The sequence below is a fragment of the Mauremys mutica genome, chromosome 6 (genome assembly GCF_020497125.1).
Source record: "Mauremys mutica isolate MM-2020 ecotype Southern chromosome 6, ASM2049712v1, whole genome shotgun sequence".
NCBI classification, from domain to species: domain Eukaryota; kingdom Metazoa; phylum Chordata; order Testudines; family Geoemydidae; genus Mauremys; species Mauremys mutica.
Window position 1 is genome coordinate 39,741,828 of NC_059077.1, and position 16,648 is coordinate 39,758,475.

General features: G+C 42.9%; 1 protein-coding gene across 8 annotated transcripts in view; it reads left to right on the forward strand.

Moving 5' to 3' along the window:
• NLN (neurolysin) overlaps positions 1-16,648 on the forward strand; it is a 62,992-nt gene extending 46,344 nt beyond the window's left edge. For 6 of the 8 annotated variants that reach the window (XM_045022279.1, XM_045022274.1, XM_045022278.1 and 3 more), the window contains 5 exons: positions 301-487; positions 1,406-1,534; positions 6,189-6,325; positions 11,843-11,954; positions 16,110-16,648. In XM_045022279.1, the coding sequence (XP_044878214.1) occupies positions 301-487; positions 1,406-1,534; positions 6,189-6,325; positions 11,843-11,954; positions 16,110-16,159 (615 nt within the window). In that variant the 3' untranslated portion in view covers positions 16,160-16,648. Of the gene's footprint in view, positions 1-300; positions 488-1,405; positions 1,535-6,188; positions 6,326-11,842; positions 12,019-16,109 lie in introns of all 8 variants that reach the window. The other 2 variants (XM_045022275.1, XM_045022277.1) reach the window with 1 other exon arrangement.

Below are 16,648 nucleotides of genomic sequence, written 5' to 3' on the forward strand. Positions count from 1 at the left end.
AGTTCCTGTGACTAAGAATCACTGCATGATATATTGTTTTGGTTAGTTTTCTCATTGCTTATAATTTAATTTTTCTTGTTCCCTCTCTTTTAACATTTGAGGCTATTTTAACATTGATCTTTCTTGTAATATAGCTGTTTATAATTGTGCCCTATTTTTACATCATCACAGTTTTGGCACCTTACATAGGTTGACATTTTACTAGATATCTGATCTAATCTCATTTGTATTTTAATTTAATATAATGGAGGATTTTTTGGTTGTGTTTTTGTTTGTTTGCTTGTTTTTTGTTTTTGTTAGACCGATTTTGCTAGATTTAGTGGAACTAATGTGGAAACAGACTTCGTAGAAGTTCCTTCACAAATGTTTGAGAACTGGGCATGGGAAAAAGAACCTCTTCAGCAAATGTCAAAACATTATAAAGATGGGAGCCATGTTGCAGATGCTCTTCTTGAGAAACTTGCTGCCTCTAGAATGGCCAATACAGGTATCTTTTTTTCTTTTACATTCAAAAAGCATTAATGAAATGGTAGGAAAGACATAGGGCAATATCCTGCATAATAGAGAACAGACATATGCCTTAGACAGTGGTCTCTTCTTCCTTTACTGTGTATCCACCTCCCCCATGACTGCTAATGAGAGGTAAGCGGCCATTTATAGAAGAAAGGCCCATTAGATTATACCTTGGAAATGAGTGCTTAAATGCTGAGATTTACTGTAAAAATGTCTGATATCTTAATTGTGTTCAAACTGCGAGAAAAATAAAATTTAAAAAGATGGAGCTTGTAACAGCAACTCCTTTCAACAGCCTTTCCAATCTTTTTTTAATTATTCATTTCAACTAAGAGGAAGGACAATTAATGCAACAGACTGGGAGTCTGGAGACTTTCCTGATTGCTACAGTCTCTTTCCTGACTATTATTATATGTGCTGTGATGACACCCCGCCCCCCAAAACCACCAGGATTATGCTTGCTTTGAACAGACACATAGAAAGACATTATACCTGCTCTCCAACAAGTGTTTATAAAAAACAATACGAAGGGAAGTGGGATAGAGGACAAAGGTAACAGTAATGAGAGCATGTGTTTACAGAGGCCCACCTATGTGTCCAAATGACTTAAAATTGCTTATTGTCGAATATCGACAATCACCTCAAGTCCTCTTCCTAGCTATTGTCACTTGGCAATTTCCTTTGGCATAGACTTCCTGTGTGTACATGGGTAAGTCTCCGTGCTTGATTCTCTGTCTTTAAAATGAAAATGATACTTATTGTCCTCGCTGGATTTTACAGTGCTTAACTCGTTAATGTATATAATGCACAATGAGATCCTTGGATGGCTGATACCATAGAAACCCAGCGTATTACTATAACATTTATAAACCAAATGCCCTCATACCACTAGGTCTTTTGACTCTTCGTCAGATTGTTTTGAGCAAGGTTGACCAGTCCATTCATACCAAATCATCTGCTGACCCTGCAGATGAATATGCCAAGTACTGCATGGAGATTCTGGGAATTTCTGCAACCCCAGGTACGTAAAAGTAAAGTTTTCATGCAGCATGTTGACTGCTTCAGATAAGCATACAGTACCTTCACAATAGGTCTTATAGCAAGTCAGGTGAATGTGCTTTAGAAAAGAAATCCAGTTTATGAAACTGAATACTTACTTTGAAATAAGACAAGAAAGGTCATTAATGTTATTCCATCAAAAATGTCCATTTGCAGCTAGGATATATTCCAGATTGATACATTAATGCCCTTCTAAATCTGAAGCACTATTATACATTAAAGCAGGGGTGGCCAACCTGAGCCTGAGAAGGAGCCAGAATTTACCAATGTACATTGACAAAGAGCCACAGTAATATGTCAGCCGCCCCACATCAGCTTCCTCCCCCTCCCTCCTCGCACATCCCGATCAGCTGTTTTGTGCCATGCAGGAGGCTTGGAGGGGAGGGGAGGGAGTGAGGGCACGGCAGTCTCAGGGGAGACTGTGGCAGAGCTAGGGATTGAGCAGTGAGCATCCCCTGGCACATTGGAAAGTTGGCACCTATAAAAAAAAAATAATTGGAGATTATACCCATCTCCTAGAACTGGAAGGGACCTTGAAAGGTCATTGAGTCCAGCCCCCTGCCTTCACTAGCAGGACCAAGTACTGATTTTTGCCCCAGATCCCTAAGTGGCCCCCTCAAGGATTGAACTCACAACCCTGGGTTGGTGCCTATACAAGGAGCCACATATTAACTTCTGAAGAGTCACAGGTTGGCCACCCCTGCGTTAAAGGGATGATTACATTTTATTTCAACTTTAATAATTTGTTAATGTTTCTGTCTTCTTCAAGAGCTTGTTCATATCCATTCCATGTTAGGTGTATGCGCGCCGTGTGCAGTGTTGCCAGCAATTTTTCCCTTAGTGGTATCTGTTGGGACAGCTTTTGCGCCCTCTGGAGCTGTGCGCTCATGTGCTGGTATAAGGGGCACTGCCAGCCTCGAGCCCTCTCAGTTCCTTCTTACCGCCCATGACAGTTGCTTGAATGACCCTTCTTGCTTTGGCAAGGTTTCTTCCCAGTGGTTTTTGAACTCTAACTCTTTGTACTTAGTTGTCATCGTTTAGTGTGTATAGTTTTTGTAATTAGTATTAGTGTACATAGTGAAAATAGTTCCTGTTGTTGAGGGACTCCTTTGCCCCAGTCTTCAAACTTTGTGCCTCCTGTGGCAAACCGATGCCCATGAGTGACTTGCCCTCCAGCTGCTTGAAGTGCTTGGGGGAAACTCACGTGGATGAGTATCAGATCTTTTGAGATGTCAGACCCTGCGCTAAAAAGGACAGAGACATTAGGCTGAAAGTTAGCCTCATGGAAGCCACCCTCAGAGCCGCGACGCTCTGATTTAGTGCTGAGTACTTAGGCATCAGTGTGAAGTGCTCCTCCAGCACCAAGCTCTTCCTGGCACTGTTCACCATCTCCGGTGCCAGGGAAGAAGCACAAAAAGCAGCAACCAACAGAGGGCGCTTGCCAGTGCACAAGAAAGACAAGCGCGGGGAAGGCAGCACAGTGAGATCCATGCAGGCCCTTCTTCCACTCCTGTCACACAATGTCACCATTGATTCTGCCTAGATTGTTGACTCTGGTGCAGGTAGGGTGATCAGATGTCCAGATTTTATAGGGACAATCCCGATATTTGAGGCTTTTTCTTAAATAAAAGCCTATTACCCCCCACCTCCTGTCCCGATTTTTCACACTTGCTGTCTGGTCACCCTAGGTGCGGGATCCTCCGACGAAACCTGGAAGCCACTGTGGCACCAGCAGTCTGACTGTTCTGTTGATCCCAGAAGCTTTCCAAGTGGCGAGGGGCCTACTTTCTCTCCCAGTCCCCTCAACTCCATTGGGACACCTTCCAGCTCTGATATCCAGAAGCAGGAAGGAACAAGGGGCTCCTTCCTGGCAGCCTCTAGTGGCAACCCCACCCTGATCCCAGCGTCCCGACCATCTATGGTCCGCTGCTGGTCCCTGGACCTCTGGCACCACATGGTGGCAGAATCAGGTACTGCTCCAAAAGAGGATTCCTCTTCTTAGTTACAAGGGAAACCGTATGTGCAACCTAAGGTTCAACACTGGTAGTCAACCTATGTGCCACTGGACTTCGGCACCTGGCCAGCAGGTCACTGACCAATGTAGTGGCCTTACTGGAACCCTTGGGAGATTCCCTCCCAGCACCGGGTCCTCGCTCCCTCGCTCCCATAGGTCCTACTTGGGTGGACCTGATATCCAATATCATAGTCCACCCAATTACGAGAAGTCAGGTTTGCCTCAAGCTACTGGGGCATGTGACGGCATGTACTTACATGGTTCAACGTGCAAGACTGCGCCTCAAATCCCTCCAGATGTGGCTAGCATCAGTATATTGCCCAAGCAGACACTACAGTTCCTCCCCTAGTCCTTGCCTCCCTGAAATGGTGGAAAGACCCAAGACTGGTAATGATGAGGGTTCCCTTTGCTACCCCTCAGCTGTCAGTAGCTTTAATCTCAGATGTGTCAGACCTAAGGTGGGGAGCCCAACCACAACAACTTCTTGCGACCAGAGGCCCTGAGTCCTGAAAAACTCTCCCTGCACATAAACATCAGGGAGCTCAAGGTAGTACACTTAGCTTGCCAAATGTTCCTTCCCCAGATCTTAGGTGAGGTGGTACAAGTCGTGGCATACACTACTGTAACCATGTTCTATATCAGCAAGTAGGGAGGGGCCCGATCTTCAGCCCTATGTCAAGAGGCCATATGTCTATGAGACTTCTCTGCAAAGCACACCATTCATCTTGAGGCGTCACCTCTACCGTGACCCCAGCATGTACTGGCAGATCACCTCAGCAGATCCTTTTCCACTCACCATGAATGGTTTCTTCACCTGGAAGTCACCAGGTTCATCTTCCAAAGGTGGGGGCCTCCCAAGGTGGACTTGTTTGCTACGAGACAGAACAGGAAATTCCATCAGTTTTGCTTAGTGCACAGGCACAGCCTGGGCTCCATCTCCAATGCTTATCTGGTGCCATGGACAGATATCCTATTCTATGCCTTTCCCCCGATCCTTCTGGTTCACAATGTCCTCCTAAAAGTCAAACAAGACAAGGTGAGAGTTATTCTGATAGCCCCGGCGTGGTCTGGCCATCACTGGCTTGGAACGCTCCTGTATCTGTTAGTAGCTGATCCACTCTCACTCCGTCCAGACCTAATCTCATAAGACCACGGCTGGTTGCTTCACCTCCCTGCACCTAACTGCATGTATGCTGCATGGCTGGACCCAGAGGAACAGGCTTGCTTGGAACAGGTCCAGCAAGTCTTGCTAGATAATAGAAAGGCATCAACCAGGGCTACCTGTCCAAGTGGAAACGCTTCTCAACATGGGCGCCTCAACAAGCTCTCTCTCTGTCTCAATTTTCCTTTCACTCTATCTTGGACTACTTGCTCCACTTAAAGCAGCAGGGCCTGGACCTCATGTCTATCAAGGTGCACTTAGCAGCCATCTCTCAGCCTTCCACCTACAGATGAATGAATGGTCAGTGTTCTCCCACAAGATGATGGTATGGTTTCTCAAGGGGCTGGAGAGGCTCTATCCTCAGGTCTGCGAGCCAATCCCCCCATGGGACTTAAACCTGGTTCTGTGGAGACTCATGGGTCCCCACCTTTGAGCCACTAGCATCATACCCCCTGCTGTTTCTCTCATGTAGGATAGCCTTCTTGGTGGCGATCACCTCAGCCAGAAGGGTCTCTGAAATCAAGGCCCTTACACCAGAACAGCCATACATAGTGTTTTTCAAGGACAAGATCCAACTGCTCTCCCACCCGGCCTTCCTGCCAAAGGTGGTGTCACAATTCCATAACAACCAGGCCATTTTCCTGCCAGTCTTCTCCCTGAAACCTCACAAGAGCTCTGAGGAATGGTGGCTTCACTCATTGGACGTTAGGCTTGCTCTTGCCTTTTAAATGGAGAGGACTAAACCCTTCCGGAAATCCACACAACTCTTTGTAGCAGTAGCGGAAAGGATGAGAGGGCTACCTGTGTCAGCCCAGAGAATCTCATCCTGGATAACCTCCTGTATTCAGGCTTGCTATGAGTAGGCCAATATCCCACCTTTGGCCATCACTCCGCAAGAGCCCAGGCTTTGTCGGGGCAGTGTTCCTTGCACAGGTCCCAATCCAAGACATCTGTATAGGGGCGCAACCTGATCATCAGTACATACCTTTGCATCTTGCTACACCATCGCAACAGGCCAGGGACGATGCCAGTTTCGGGAGAGCGGTGTTGCTGATGGTCTGCTTGTTGGTCACCTAATATGGAATGGACATGAGCAAGCAATCAAAGAAAAAACAGTTACTAACTTTTCCATAACTGTTGTTCTTTGAGATGTGTTGCTCATGTCCATTCCACAACCTACCCTCCTACCCCTCTGTCGGAGTTAACAGTAAGAAGGAACTGAGAGGGTGTGTGGCTGGCTGCGCTGTGCCCCTTATACCGCCGCATGAGCATGCAGCTCCAGAGGGCACTAGAGCCAGCCTGATGGATACCACTAAGGGAAAAATCTCCAGCAACAATGCTTGTAGCACGTGCACACCTATCATGGAATCGACATGAGCAACATCTCAAAGAACAACAGTTATGGAAAAGTTAGTAACCATTTTTTATCTGCTTTTTAAGGAACAAACATGCCGGCTACTTTTGGACATTTGGCAGGTGGCTATGATGGCCAATACTATGGATATCTGTGGAGTGAAGTTTTTTCCATGGATATTTTTTATAGCTGCTTTAAACAAGAAGGAATAATGAATCCAAAGGTAAGATAGGAACTAGCTTTAGAATATACCATTACTGAATTTTTTAAATTTCAGAATTAGCTATTGTACAAGCTCCAAAACTAGATTTATTATAATCAGCAAATCAGTAGGTTTTAACATTTCAGGCCTTTCTTATTGTATGTATCAAATCCACTACATCAATAAAAAAGTTTATAAATGGTTTAATTTCAAAGTAGAAAATCTCTATTTTACGGGCATTTGTGTTTTACACAATTCTTGGCTATAAAGTTAAATATTTAAAACTTGTATAAGATATGACTCCTGTGGTTTGTTAGGAGATGATTTCCACTTTCCCTTTTATTTTACACTGTACAGTATGGGAGAGCACACTGTCTCATGATAAAAGATTATGCATGTTCTGGTGCTGTAAAAGTTGTATGACACTAGTGACCTCTTTCCATTAATAGCAAGTCACCTATGTGTTTTGTTATGCAATTACCATTCAGAGTATGGAAATCTAAATCTATTCTGGGCCTCTTCTTTTGCAGCAGTATAACTTACTACTCTGTCAGATCAGTTGAAGCATTTTGTGTTTTGATTTCTTTGTTTGGTTTTGGCAGGTTTAAAAATACATTCCCTCAAAAGGGAATCTTAATCTTAATTCGTTGGTTCATTCTAGAGCTGCTACTTTACTCCTTTGTAGGCCTTGACCGCTTCTCTTCACAGCACAAAGGAAGGAAGGATCGCTGTTCTGGTGGTTAAGGTGGTAGCCTGGGGCTTGAGAGACAGACTTCCTCTGTGACCTTGGGCTAAATCCATAAAGGGGTTATCCACAAACTGAGGGGGGCAGTTGCCATTTATATGCCTAAATTCAAAATTTAGATCCTCAGAATCCTTGTTCAGCTGCTGCCTAATCTTTCAGGTGCCTAAGTTACCACTAGTAAAGCCCCCTAGGTGCCTACATTTCTGTCTCTGGGTATACACCCATCTCATGCCTAAGGCCCAGTGGGTCCTCAAACGAATCATTCCCTGCCTCTCTCACCTGTGGGGCCTGATCTGGTAGGTGTACTTCAAGCATGCCTACTGGATTGAGCCTCACAAAAAATGGAGGAGGACATGGTTGTGGTAGTGCAAACCTCCCTTATACAACCTTTAACCTAATAGTTAGAGCACTCACTCAGGGTATGGAAGGCCCAGGTTCAAATCCTCCCCCTCTGCTTGATGGGGACAGGGATTTGAACCCAAGTCTTCCACCTCTCAGGTGGATCCTCTGCCCACTGGGCTCTGAGGTGGGTCTCGATCTTTCCTGGTGAAGCTCTTCCATTTTTTACATATAAATATTCAGCAGGCCAGAGAGAGAGTGAGAATGATTCTATAGCCCAGCAGTAAGGGCACTAACATGAGATGTGGGAGATTCAAGTCTCTGTTCCACTGAGCTAAAGTTATAAGGGCGTTACCCCTCCCCCCCTTTTTACACTAAAGAGTTTCAATCCCTAACTCCAGGAGAGGGTTTGTGGCTGTGAATACTGAGAGGAGGGAGGCACCTGCCTGTGGCCTGGAGTTAGATGCCTAACTCTCTTTGAGGAGTGGGGCTTAGGCTTCACCCCTCTCCTTGTGGGTACCTTAATTAGCTCCCTGTTCAACATGCTGGTTTTTGTTAATCCCATTTGTAGGCACCTGATTCTCCCCATGCATTGTATAGGGATCCTGGGCACCTAACTCAGTGCTGTGGATTCCACTAGACTGTGGGGCACCAGTGGTGAGCTGGAGCCGGTTCACAAGAACTGGTTGTTAAATTTAGAAGCCGGTGTAGAACCGGTTATTAAAGGGGCTGGCAGGTGGGCAAACTCCTGTCAGCGGGCCACATCCAGCTGGGGAGGCTCCCCCGGCCCCAGTCCCTCCCCCCGCCTTGCAGAGCCCCAGCGTGCCGTGCCGCTGGTGCCAGAGCTCTGGGCAGCTCTGCAGCTCCTGCCACCTTTGAGCAGCATGGTAGGGGGGCCGGGCCAGGGCTGGGAGGAGGGGTTGGATAAGAGGCAGGGAGTGGTTGGAGGGAGCGGAGGTTCTGGGGGGGCGGTCAGGGGATGGGGAACGGGGTGGGGTTGGGTAGGTGTGGGAGTCTCGGGGGTCTGTCAGGGTGGTGGTAGATGGGGTTGGGGCAGTCAGGGGACAAAGAGCGGGGCGAGTTGGGTAGGGGGTGGGGTCCTGGGGGGCAGTTAGGGTGGGGGCTTGGGAGGGGGTGGTCAGGAGACAAGGAGCAGGGGGGGTTGATGGGTTGCGGGTTCTGAAGGGGGCAGTTGGGGGCAGGACATGGGTGGGGGTCAGATGTTGGGGGTGAAGAGACAGGCACCTGGGGTTTGTACTCACCGCGCGGCTCCCTACTGGGTCGTCAGCGGCACTTCGGTAGCGGCGAGGTCTTCACTTGCACACACACGCGCACACACACACACACACACATCCCGCCGCCGAAGTGCCGCCGAGGACCCAGTAGGGAACCGGTTATTAGGATTTTGGGAGCTCATAACTGTGGGGCACTTAATAGTTACATATTGCAACACTGAATCTACGTCCCATTTATGGATCTAGCCCCTTAGGTCTTCCCTTTTCTGTTCCGTGTGCTCTCTCTCTCTGCATAGGCACAATCCATTTTCTGAGAGCCTCTGAAAGATGGCTTAGAGTTTTAACTATTCAAAATTTCCCCAAATTGCTCTGTGATTTCTGTTTCTCCCTATGCATTAAAGTACCTTTTAGTCTGAGTTTTATTTAGGTTTTTTTTTCCCCTGGACTTTTTTCTGTTTATATGAGAGGCTTAAAAATAATTTGTCTTTTCAATTATCGTGCCACTACCAAATGGATATTCACTGTGCTTCAGCTACATAGGTTCTCGGTGCTTTTCTTTAGTCTGAAGCCTTCTGGAAACTTTCTTTCTGAAGAGGAGGAGAAAAAGAGTTATTTCACTACAGTCTGTGACCTTTTATCTTTGTTCAGCTGCTCATATAACTTTTTAAGAGGGATCTACTATGTGTAAACTACTTGGGGAAGGTTTTTTTTCCCTTAAAGTAACCTCATCTCCAAATCAGATCTGTTTAATCTGTTGTCCTTTCTCGTTGCATTCTTTAGAGGTATAATAGAGTTTCCCTGATGGGACCAACAACCCTCCATAAATAAATATCAGATACTCTAGTAAGATTAAATCTTTTCTTATTTCAAACAAAAACAGCCACCCCCAGGTGCCCAATTAGTTTTTTTACTACAGAAGCAATTTCAAATAAGACCTCAAATTATTTCAATTTCAGAAATTCATGAAAGGAAGGCAGTTACTAGCATATCACAAGACTGGGGTTTTTAGAACCTCAGCTTACCTCTTCCTGTCAGAATGAAACTGAGGTTTCTCTTCCTGCATAAGCAACTATCGCATTAACCACTTGAGCGTTAGAAACTGTATTTTTAATGATCACTCATACTCTTCTTAACTCTGTAGCTTTATTATTGTCAGACTCCTCAATCCCTAAAGATTTTATTAAGGAATCTCTACTCTCTCAAGAACTGGGAGATGTGATTACCTGTAAGATGTAGGGAAATATTTGTTCCACTGATACCACAGATTTTTTTTTTCCAAATTACTCTTTACTCTCCAAAGAACAAAGGCTCGATTCTGTATTAGACTTCTGGAGACTAACTCAAGCAGTAAAATATAAGCAACACTTTCAGTATGTTCGTTCTTCAATACGTTATTCAGACAGTGCACTTGGTCAGTGAGGATAGCCTCAGTACACTTCCCAGAGTTTTTAAAGAGAGATGTTAAAAATTCAGAGGCAAATTCTTCCCTTCTTTTCCCTCCATTGGAATAGAAGGCCCAAAACACAGCAGAATTGCTATGGTTCTGCTGCATTGGGGAAAGCCATACAGGAGCTTCCAGACGTATCTGGATCATAGGCCTAAATCCACAATTATGGGCAGACATGGCTGCTCTGAGTCAAACCATGAAAGGTTTGGAAATAATTTTTTCTCCTGCTGCCTCAACCTATCTTGGAATCCCGGTGGAAAGACCATTTACTCAAGCTTTTCTCAGAGAAAGAGCTTTAAAGATGGTAAAGAAACAGCAGTATTAACCATAGTAGTCCAACTACTACAGCCAGTTTTTTTGATGTGTTAGAGACCATGTGATGAGAAATGAAGCTAAGGGATGAAACAACAGCATAGAGACCTGTAGAGTTCCCAAAAGGTGCTCATCAGACCTTAGAATTCAACCAATCAACAGAACCTTCACTTAGTCCTTCAGCACAGCTATCAAGAAGTTGTATAGTCTTATCAACAGACAACCCATTCGTGATGTATTATTTATGACAAACAAGGAAGCACCTTATCCTAATTTTTCTTCAGTCAGAAAGCCAAATAGATCTAGGAACCCTGCATGCAAAGAAACATCTTCCCATTGGCATTCATATCTCAGGGGCCTAAAATGCTATAACTAACTTAAACTAACTACGAATGGGAACTAGTACTGAAGATGACTTCAGATGTTTTAACATTCCCCTCGCCTTTCTTGCTCAGGTAGTTCTGATAACTAATTATTGCTTCAGGAGTTACTGGCTAATTCTGTTAAAGGTGTCCACTTTAATGAAGCAATGTTGGTGCTTGGCTGTTGTTGCATACAAACAAAAATTCCTCTCACACCTAACACTTCTATGAGATGGCATAATAGGTACTATAATAGAAACAAGGTACCTGAAAACATAAAACCTGTCAACTCAGTACTGTGTGATATTTTCATGAAATTACTAATTCCATATGAATAAATGTAAAAGAATTTAAATGTTTTTTAAAATTAGAAAGAGAAGTCCTTACCTGCTATTCTAGCATCATATTTCAACTGTCGGTTAAAATAACAATACTCTTAACATTACTTGTGATGTTGTCAGTGCTGTAACAAATCCATGTGCTTTAGGCAACAGACTCTTGTGGAAAAGCCCCCTGAACTTGGGTTTCGGCAGGGAATAAGTCTTTGCTACCTAACACATTTAAAATTAATGTTAAGGTCTATGTGTTTGTGTTCTGATAATGATTTAGGAAAATATAGATCCTTTTTATCCCCCAATACTGCAGATAGGGATTCCTTCAGTTGGAAGCTGATAGCCAAGGATTTTGAATTAGGGGAGTGTGGACTTAAGGTTCCCTTGACGTGTCTGGCAGTCTTCTGAGATAACCCATCCACCCTGAATTTTGGCAAAGCACTGTATGCATGTTGCCTCTTGGAGAACATCTTACAGAACATGATCAAATGGAAGGATTGTGACTACATAAACGCTATAAGGCCACATGGGAGAGGTTTCTTCTTCAGGAATTGATGGAGGCCCCCGCAGACTTGAGCCCATTCTGGCCACATAGCCTTGGTTGTCTCTAGGATACACCCCAGGCTTTGGCCCTTAGTATTAAGGGAGACTGAGAAGAGAGGCAGCTCCTACCATGATCAGCAAGCTGTCTTTCCTTTATTTGTTATTGATTTGGAGAATTGCACAAACATTAAATATTAACATTCTGATTTACTTTTTCTGTCAGGCTGGAATGAAATACAGAAACCTTATCCTGAAACCTGGAGGATCTTTGGATGGGATGGATATACTCCAAAATTTCTTACAGTGTAAACCAAACCAGAAAGCTTTCCTATTGAGTAAGGGATTGAATATTCAATGATTGAATATGCAACTGATCCTTTGGAATGGTACATCAGCAAGGTGGGCATCTTGAAATCTCAGTGCAGGGCCGGCTCCAGGCACCAGCATTCCAAGCAGGTGCTTGGGGCAGCAATCTGTGTGTTTTTGCCCCCAAGCAGCAGGCCGAATTGCTGCCGCGGATGGCGGGGGCAGTCCGTGTGCCGTTAAAGCGGCTCGTGTGGTTCCGCGGTGGTGGCAATTCGGCAGCAGCTTCTATGTTCAGCTGTCCGTGGCGGCGCAGCGTTTGTCTTCCGGCTGAAGACAGAAACTGCCGCCGAATTGCCGCCGCCGCGGAAACGCGCGAGCTGCCCTAACAGCACACGGATGGCTCCCGCCGTCCGCAGCGGCAATTCGGCACGCTGCTTGGGGCAGCAGAAACAGTAGAGCTGGCCCTGTTTCAGTGTATTTCATGCCTTTCTAAGACAATGTATCACACAAGGGAAAATCAGTCACTTTTAGATTTTTTTTTAAATTATTATTGTATAAACAAACAATTTGATTTTAAGTCTCACAGGGATACAAAACATAACACAGTGTACGAACACATTCTAAGATACTGTGTTGAAATTTGTATAGTGATTTTATTTGTGAATTGTTATGAAATTATACAAATTAATCTAGAAAAAATACTGACTTGTATCTCTCTTAAAAGAGACATGGTTGAATTATTCTTTGTGAATTAATTAAAAAATGAGAAAAAATACATTCCCCAAAATTAAGTAATTGATTCATTTTTATTCTACAGTTTCTTTTATTGTTCTGACAGCTCACTAACATCTACTGTCTAAATTAAACTCTCTTTACTATGACTTGGGTTTATCTTGCTTCCAGGCAGAAGATCCAAGATTCAGACTTGGGAGAGGTCTTTTGCTCCTGAGGGTGTTATTGGATGAGAGATTTGCATTGATGACACCTTCATCTTTTATTTTTATATTAAACTATCATCATGTAATTGAAGAACTTCTTTCCTAATTTCAGTTGTTTTCTCCTGGGCTGGGTGAAACAGGTGAAGAAGCTAAGATCCTTGCAATTCTATCATTATCTTCTATTTTTGTTGATATAAAGCTTTATTCTAGGTCACCATCCATCTCCTTTTCATTCTTTCATACCACCACTGGCGGTCACTAGAAAGCAACACTTGTACAATTATAATAATTTCAGTTGTTCTGTGAAGTCTTTCATGATATGTAGAAAAAAACAATTTATGTCTGAGGTAAATTTTAATAGATGGTGAAAATCAATCCAAGAATGGTATACATGTGCCCTGAATCTTATTAGTAATTCTTTCCAAGGTGGCAACCTGGAGACGTTCCAAGAAGAGTCACATAATTTAATTATTTTATATGTTGATGGAGAGCGTGACTGTAAGTCCATGCAATGGATTGCATTGCAGTTTCCTCCAATAGAAAATAACTACTTATGCAATTACCCAAATAAAACCATAGGCACAAAGGCACTCATTCTTGGACTATACAGAGGCATCACCCTTAATTTCCTGTTGTCCACTCCCAGCTTTTGGCAAACAGAGGCTAGGGACAAGCAGAACGTGGTGTTGCATCCCTGCTTATCCTAGCTAATAGCCATTGATGGACCTATCCTCCATGAACTTATCTAGTTCTTTTTTGAACACAGTTACAATTTTGGCCATCACAAAATCCTCTGGCAAAGAGTTCCACGTGTTGTCTGAGCATTCTGTGAATAAGTACTTCCTTTTGTTTGTTGATGCCTATTAATTTCATTGGGGTGACCCCTAGTTCTTGTGTTATGTGAAGGGGTAAATAACACTTCCTTATTCATTTTCTCCATACCAATCAAGATTTTATAGACCTCTATTATATGCCCTCTTAATTGTCTCTTTTCCAAGCTGAAAAGTCCCAGTCTTTTTAATCTCTCTTCAGATAGAAGCTGTTTCATACCCCTAATCATTTTTGTTGCCCTTCTCTGTACCTTTTCCAATTCCAATACATCATTTTTGAGACAGAGCGACCAGATCTGCATGCAGTATTCAGGATGTGGTCATACCATGGATTTATATGGAGGCATTATAATTTATGTTTTATTTTCTATCCCTTTCTGAATGTTTCCTAGCATTCTGTTAGCTTTTTTGACTACTATTGCACATTAAGCTGATATTGTCAGAGAACTATCCACAATGACTCCAAGATCTCTGTCCTGAGTGGTAGCAGCTAAGTTAGACCCCAATCGTTTTGTATGTATTGTTTGGATTATGTTTTCCAATGTGCAATACTTTGCATTTATCAACGTTGAATTTCATCTGCCATTTTGTTGCCCAGTCCCCCAGTTTTATGAGCTCCCTTTTTAACTCTTTGCAATCTGCTTTGGACTTAACTATCTTGAGTTCCTTTATATCATCTGCAAATTTTGCCACCTCACTGTTTACCGCTTTTTCCAGATCATTTATGAATATGTTGAACAGCACTGGCCCAGTTCAGATCCTTGGGGGACACCACTATTTAACTCTCTCCATTCTGAAAATTGACCATTTATTCCTACCCTTTGTTTCCTATCTTTTAACCAGTTACTGATCCATGAGAGGACTTTCTCTGTTATCCCATGATTGCTTACTTTGCTTAAAAGCCTTTGGTGAGGGATCTTGTCAAAGGCTTTCTGAAAATGAAGTACACCATATCCACTGGATCCCTCTTGTCAACATGTTTGTTGATCCTCTCAAAGAGTTCCTCATCAATCTATTAGAATGATTTCCCTTTACAAAAGTCACATTGACTCTTCCCCAACAAATCATGTTCATCTATGTGTTTGATAATTCTGCTCATTACTATAGTTTCAACCAGTTTGCCAGGTACTGAAGTTAGGTTTATCAGTCTGTAATTGCTGGGATTGCCTCTGGAGCCTTTTTTAAATGATGTCACATTAGCTATCTTCCAGTCATCTGGCATAGAAGCTGATTTAAGTGGTAAGTTACATACCATAGTTGTTAGTTGTGCAATTTCATGTTTGAGTTCCTTCAGAACTCTTTGGTGAATACCATCTTGTCCTGGTGACTTATTACTGTTTAATTTTTCAGTTTGTTCCAAAACTTCCTCTAATTACATCTCTGTCTGGGGCAGTTCCTCAGATTTGTCACCTAAAAAGAATGGCTCAGGTGTGGGAATCCCCCTCACATCCTTTGCAGTGAAGACTGATGCAAAGAATTAATTTAGTTTTTCTGCAATGGCCTTGTTTTCCTTGAGTGCTCCTTTAGCACCTTGATTGTCCAGTGGCTTCACTGATTGTTTAGTAGGCTTCTGATGTACTTAAACATGTTTGTTTTTTTTGCTGTTACTTTTTAATATACAAACTTGCATGTCAAAAATTAGGCACCTGATAAAAGTGGTCTGATTTCAGAGGTGTTAGGAACCTGCAAATCCCACTGACCTCATTTCAGAACATCTGAAAATCAGGACACTTATTTAGATACCAACTCTTAACAGCCACGTTTTAAAATGTTGGCCCTCGTATCCTAAACTTATAATACACAGCTACCTGCTGAATTTGTACTTTCTCAACAAAGTGGTATAATACCTCTTTTTGAAATTTCTTTGAAATCATTCTCACTGAGTGCTCATTTCTGGCATGTGCCAAAAAGACAGAGGTTTTAACTGCCTCAGAACGTTTTGTTTGGCTTCACAACCCAGGGTTCTAAAATGAGAGTCAAACAATAAAACGGTGAAAATATTGCCACCTTTTCTACCATAATCTGGCAATTATTATAAGGACTGGTGCTTCCACTGAGTATGATGCTACCAGAAAAAACACTGGTGTCCTGCTATCTTGCTGCAAATGCCTGGTTTTCCAATAGGAAATGATATGGCTGCTAGTTCTTTTTAGACAAGTAAAAGAAAGATCTGTTTGTCTGTCTACTACAATACGACTCCTGGCCCTTCTTATCTTTTGTCTCTAGCATCAGGGCTGCATGCTCTTCCTACCTGTATACCATTTAACCTTCATTTCCTATCCCAGTACTTTCTCCATGCACTCATGATAGTCTTAAAAGATTATTCAAAAGCTAATGACACTATATCATATTCTTCTGTAACAATCTATACCCCTTAATACTATTTAACATCAGTACCTGATATGCTTCATTGTAGCAATTGTAAGACCACAGCACACCTCAGAAAAATGTGATCACACCTCATAGGAGAACATGCAGGATAAAGGGGTAAGGGATCACAGAATAGGAAGGACCTGTAAGTGATCTGCGGGCCAAGAAGATGTTAAATGGAGGGACACAGATCAGTGATGCAAACTGGACCTTCCACCCCTTCATAGGAAGGAACTACAGTAACTGCTTCAAGAAAGGAATTTTTGACATTATAACTGAAGATTTTAAAATATCCATCTTCATAATCAGTGCACCAACCTACCAATAAAGAGAGATAGTTAAGACTCACAATCCATTTTTATAGTGTGTGACAGGAAAAACGGCTCTGTCGCTTGGGTATATCACGCTGCCGTTGTTGTACCATTTGTTTTATAAAATAAAGCTTCCTATTGTGTAGTCATTATGTAATGCGAATGTAATTTTCTTAAATGATGATTTTACTGTTTACTAAATTTTTATATATACTGATGTTTGTATCATCACAAGTTACATATGTACTCAATGATTTCTCAATTAAAAAAACAA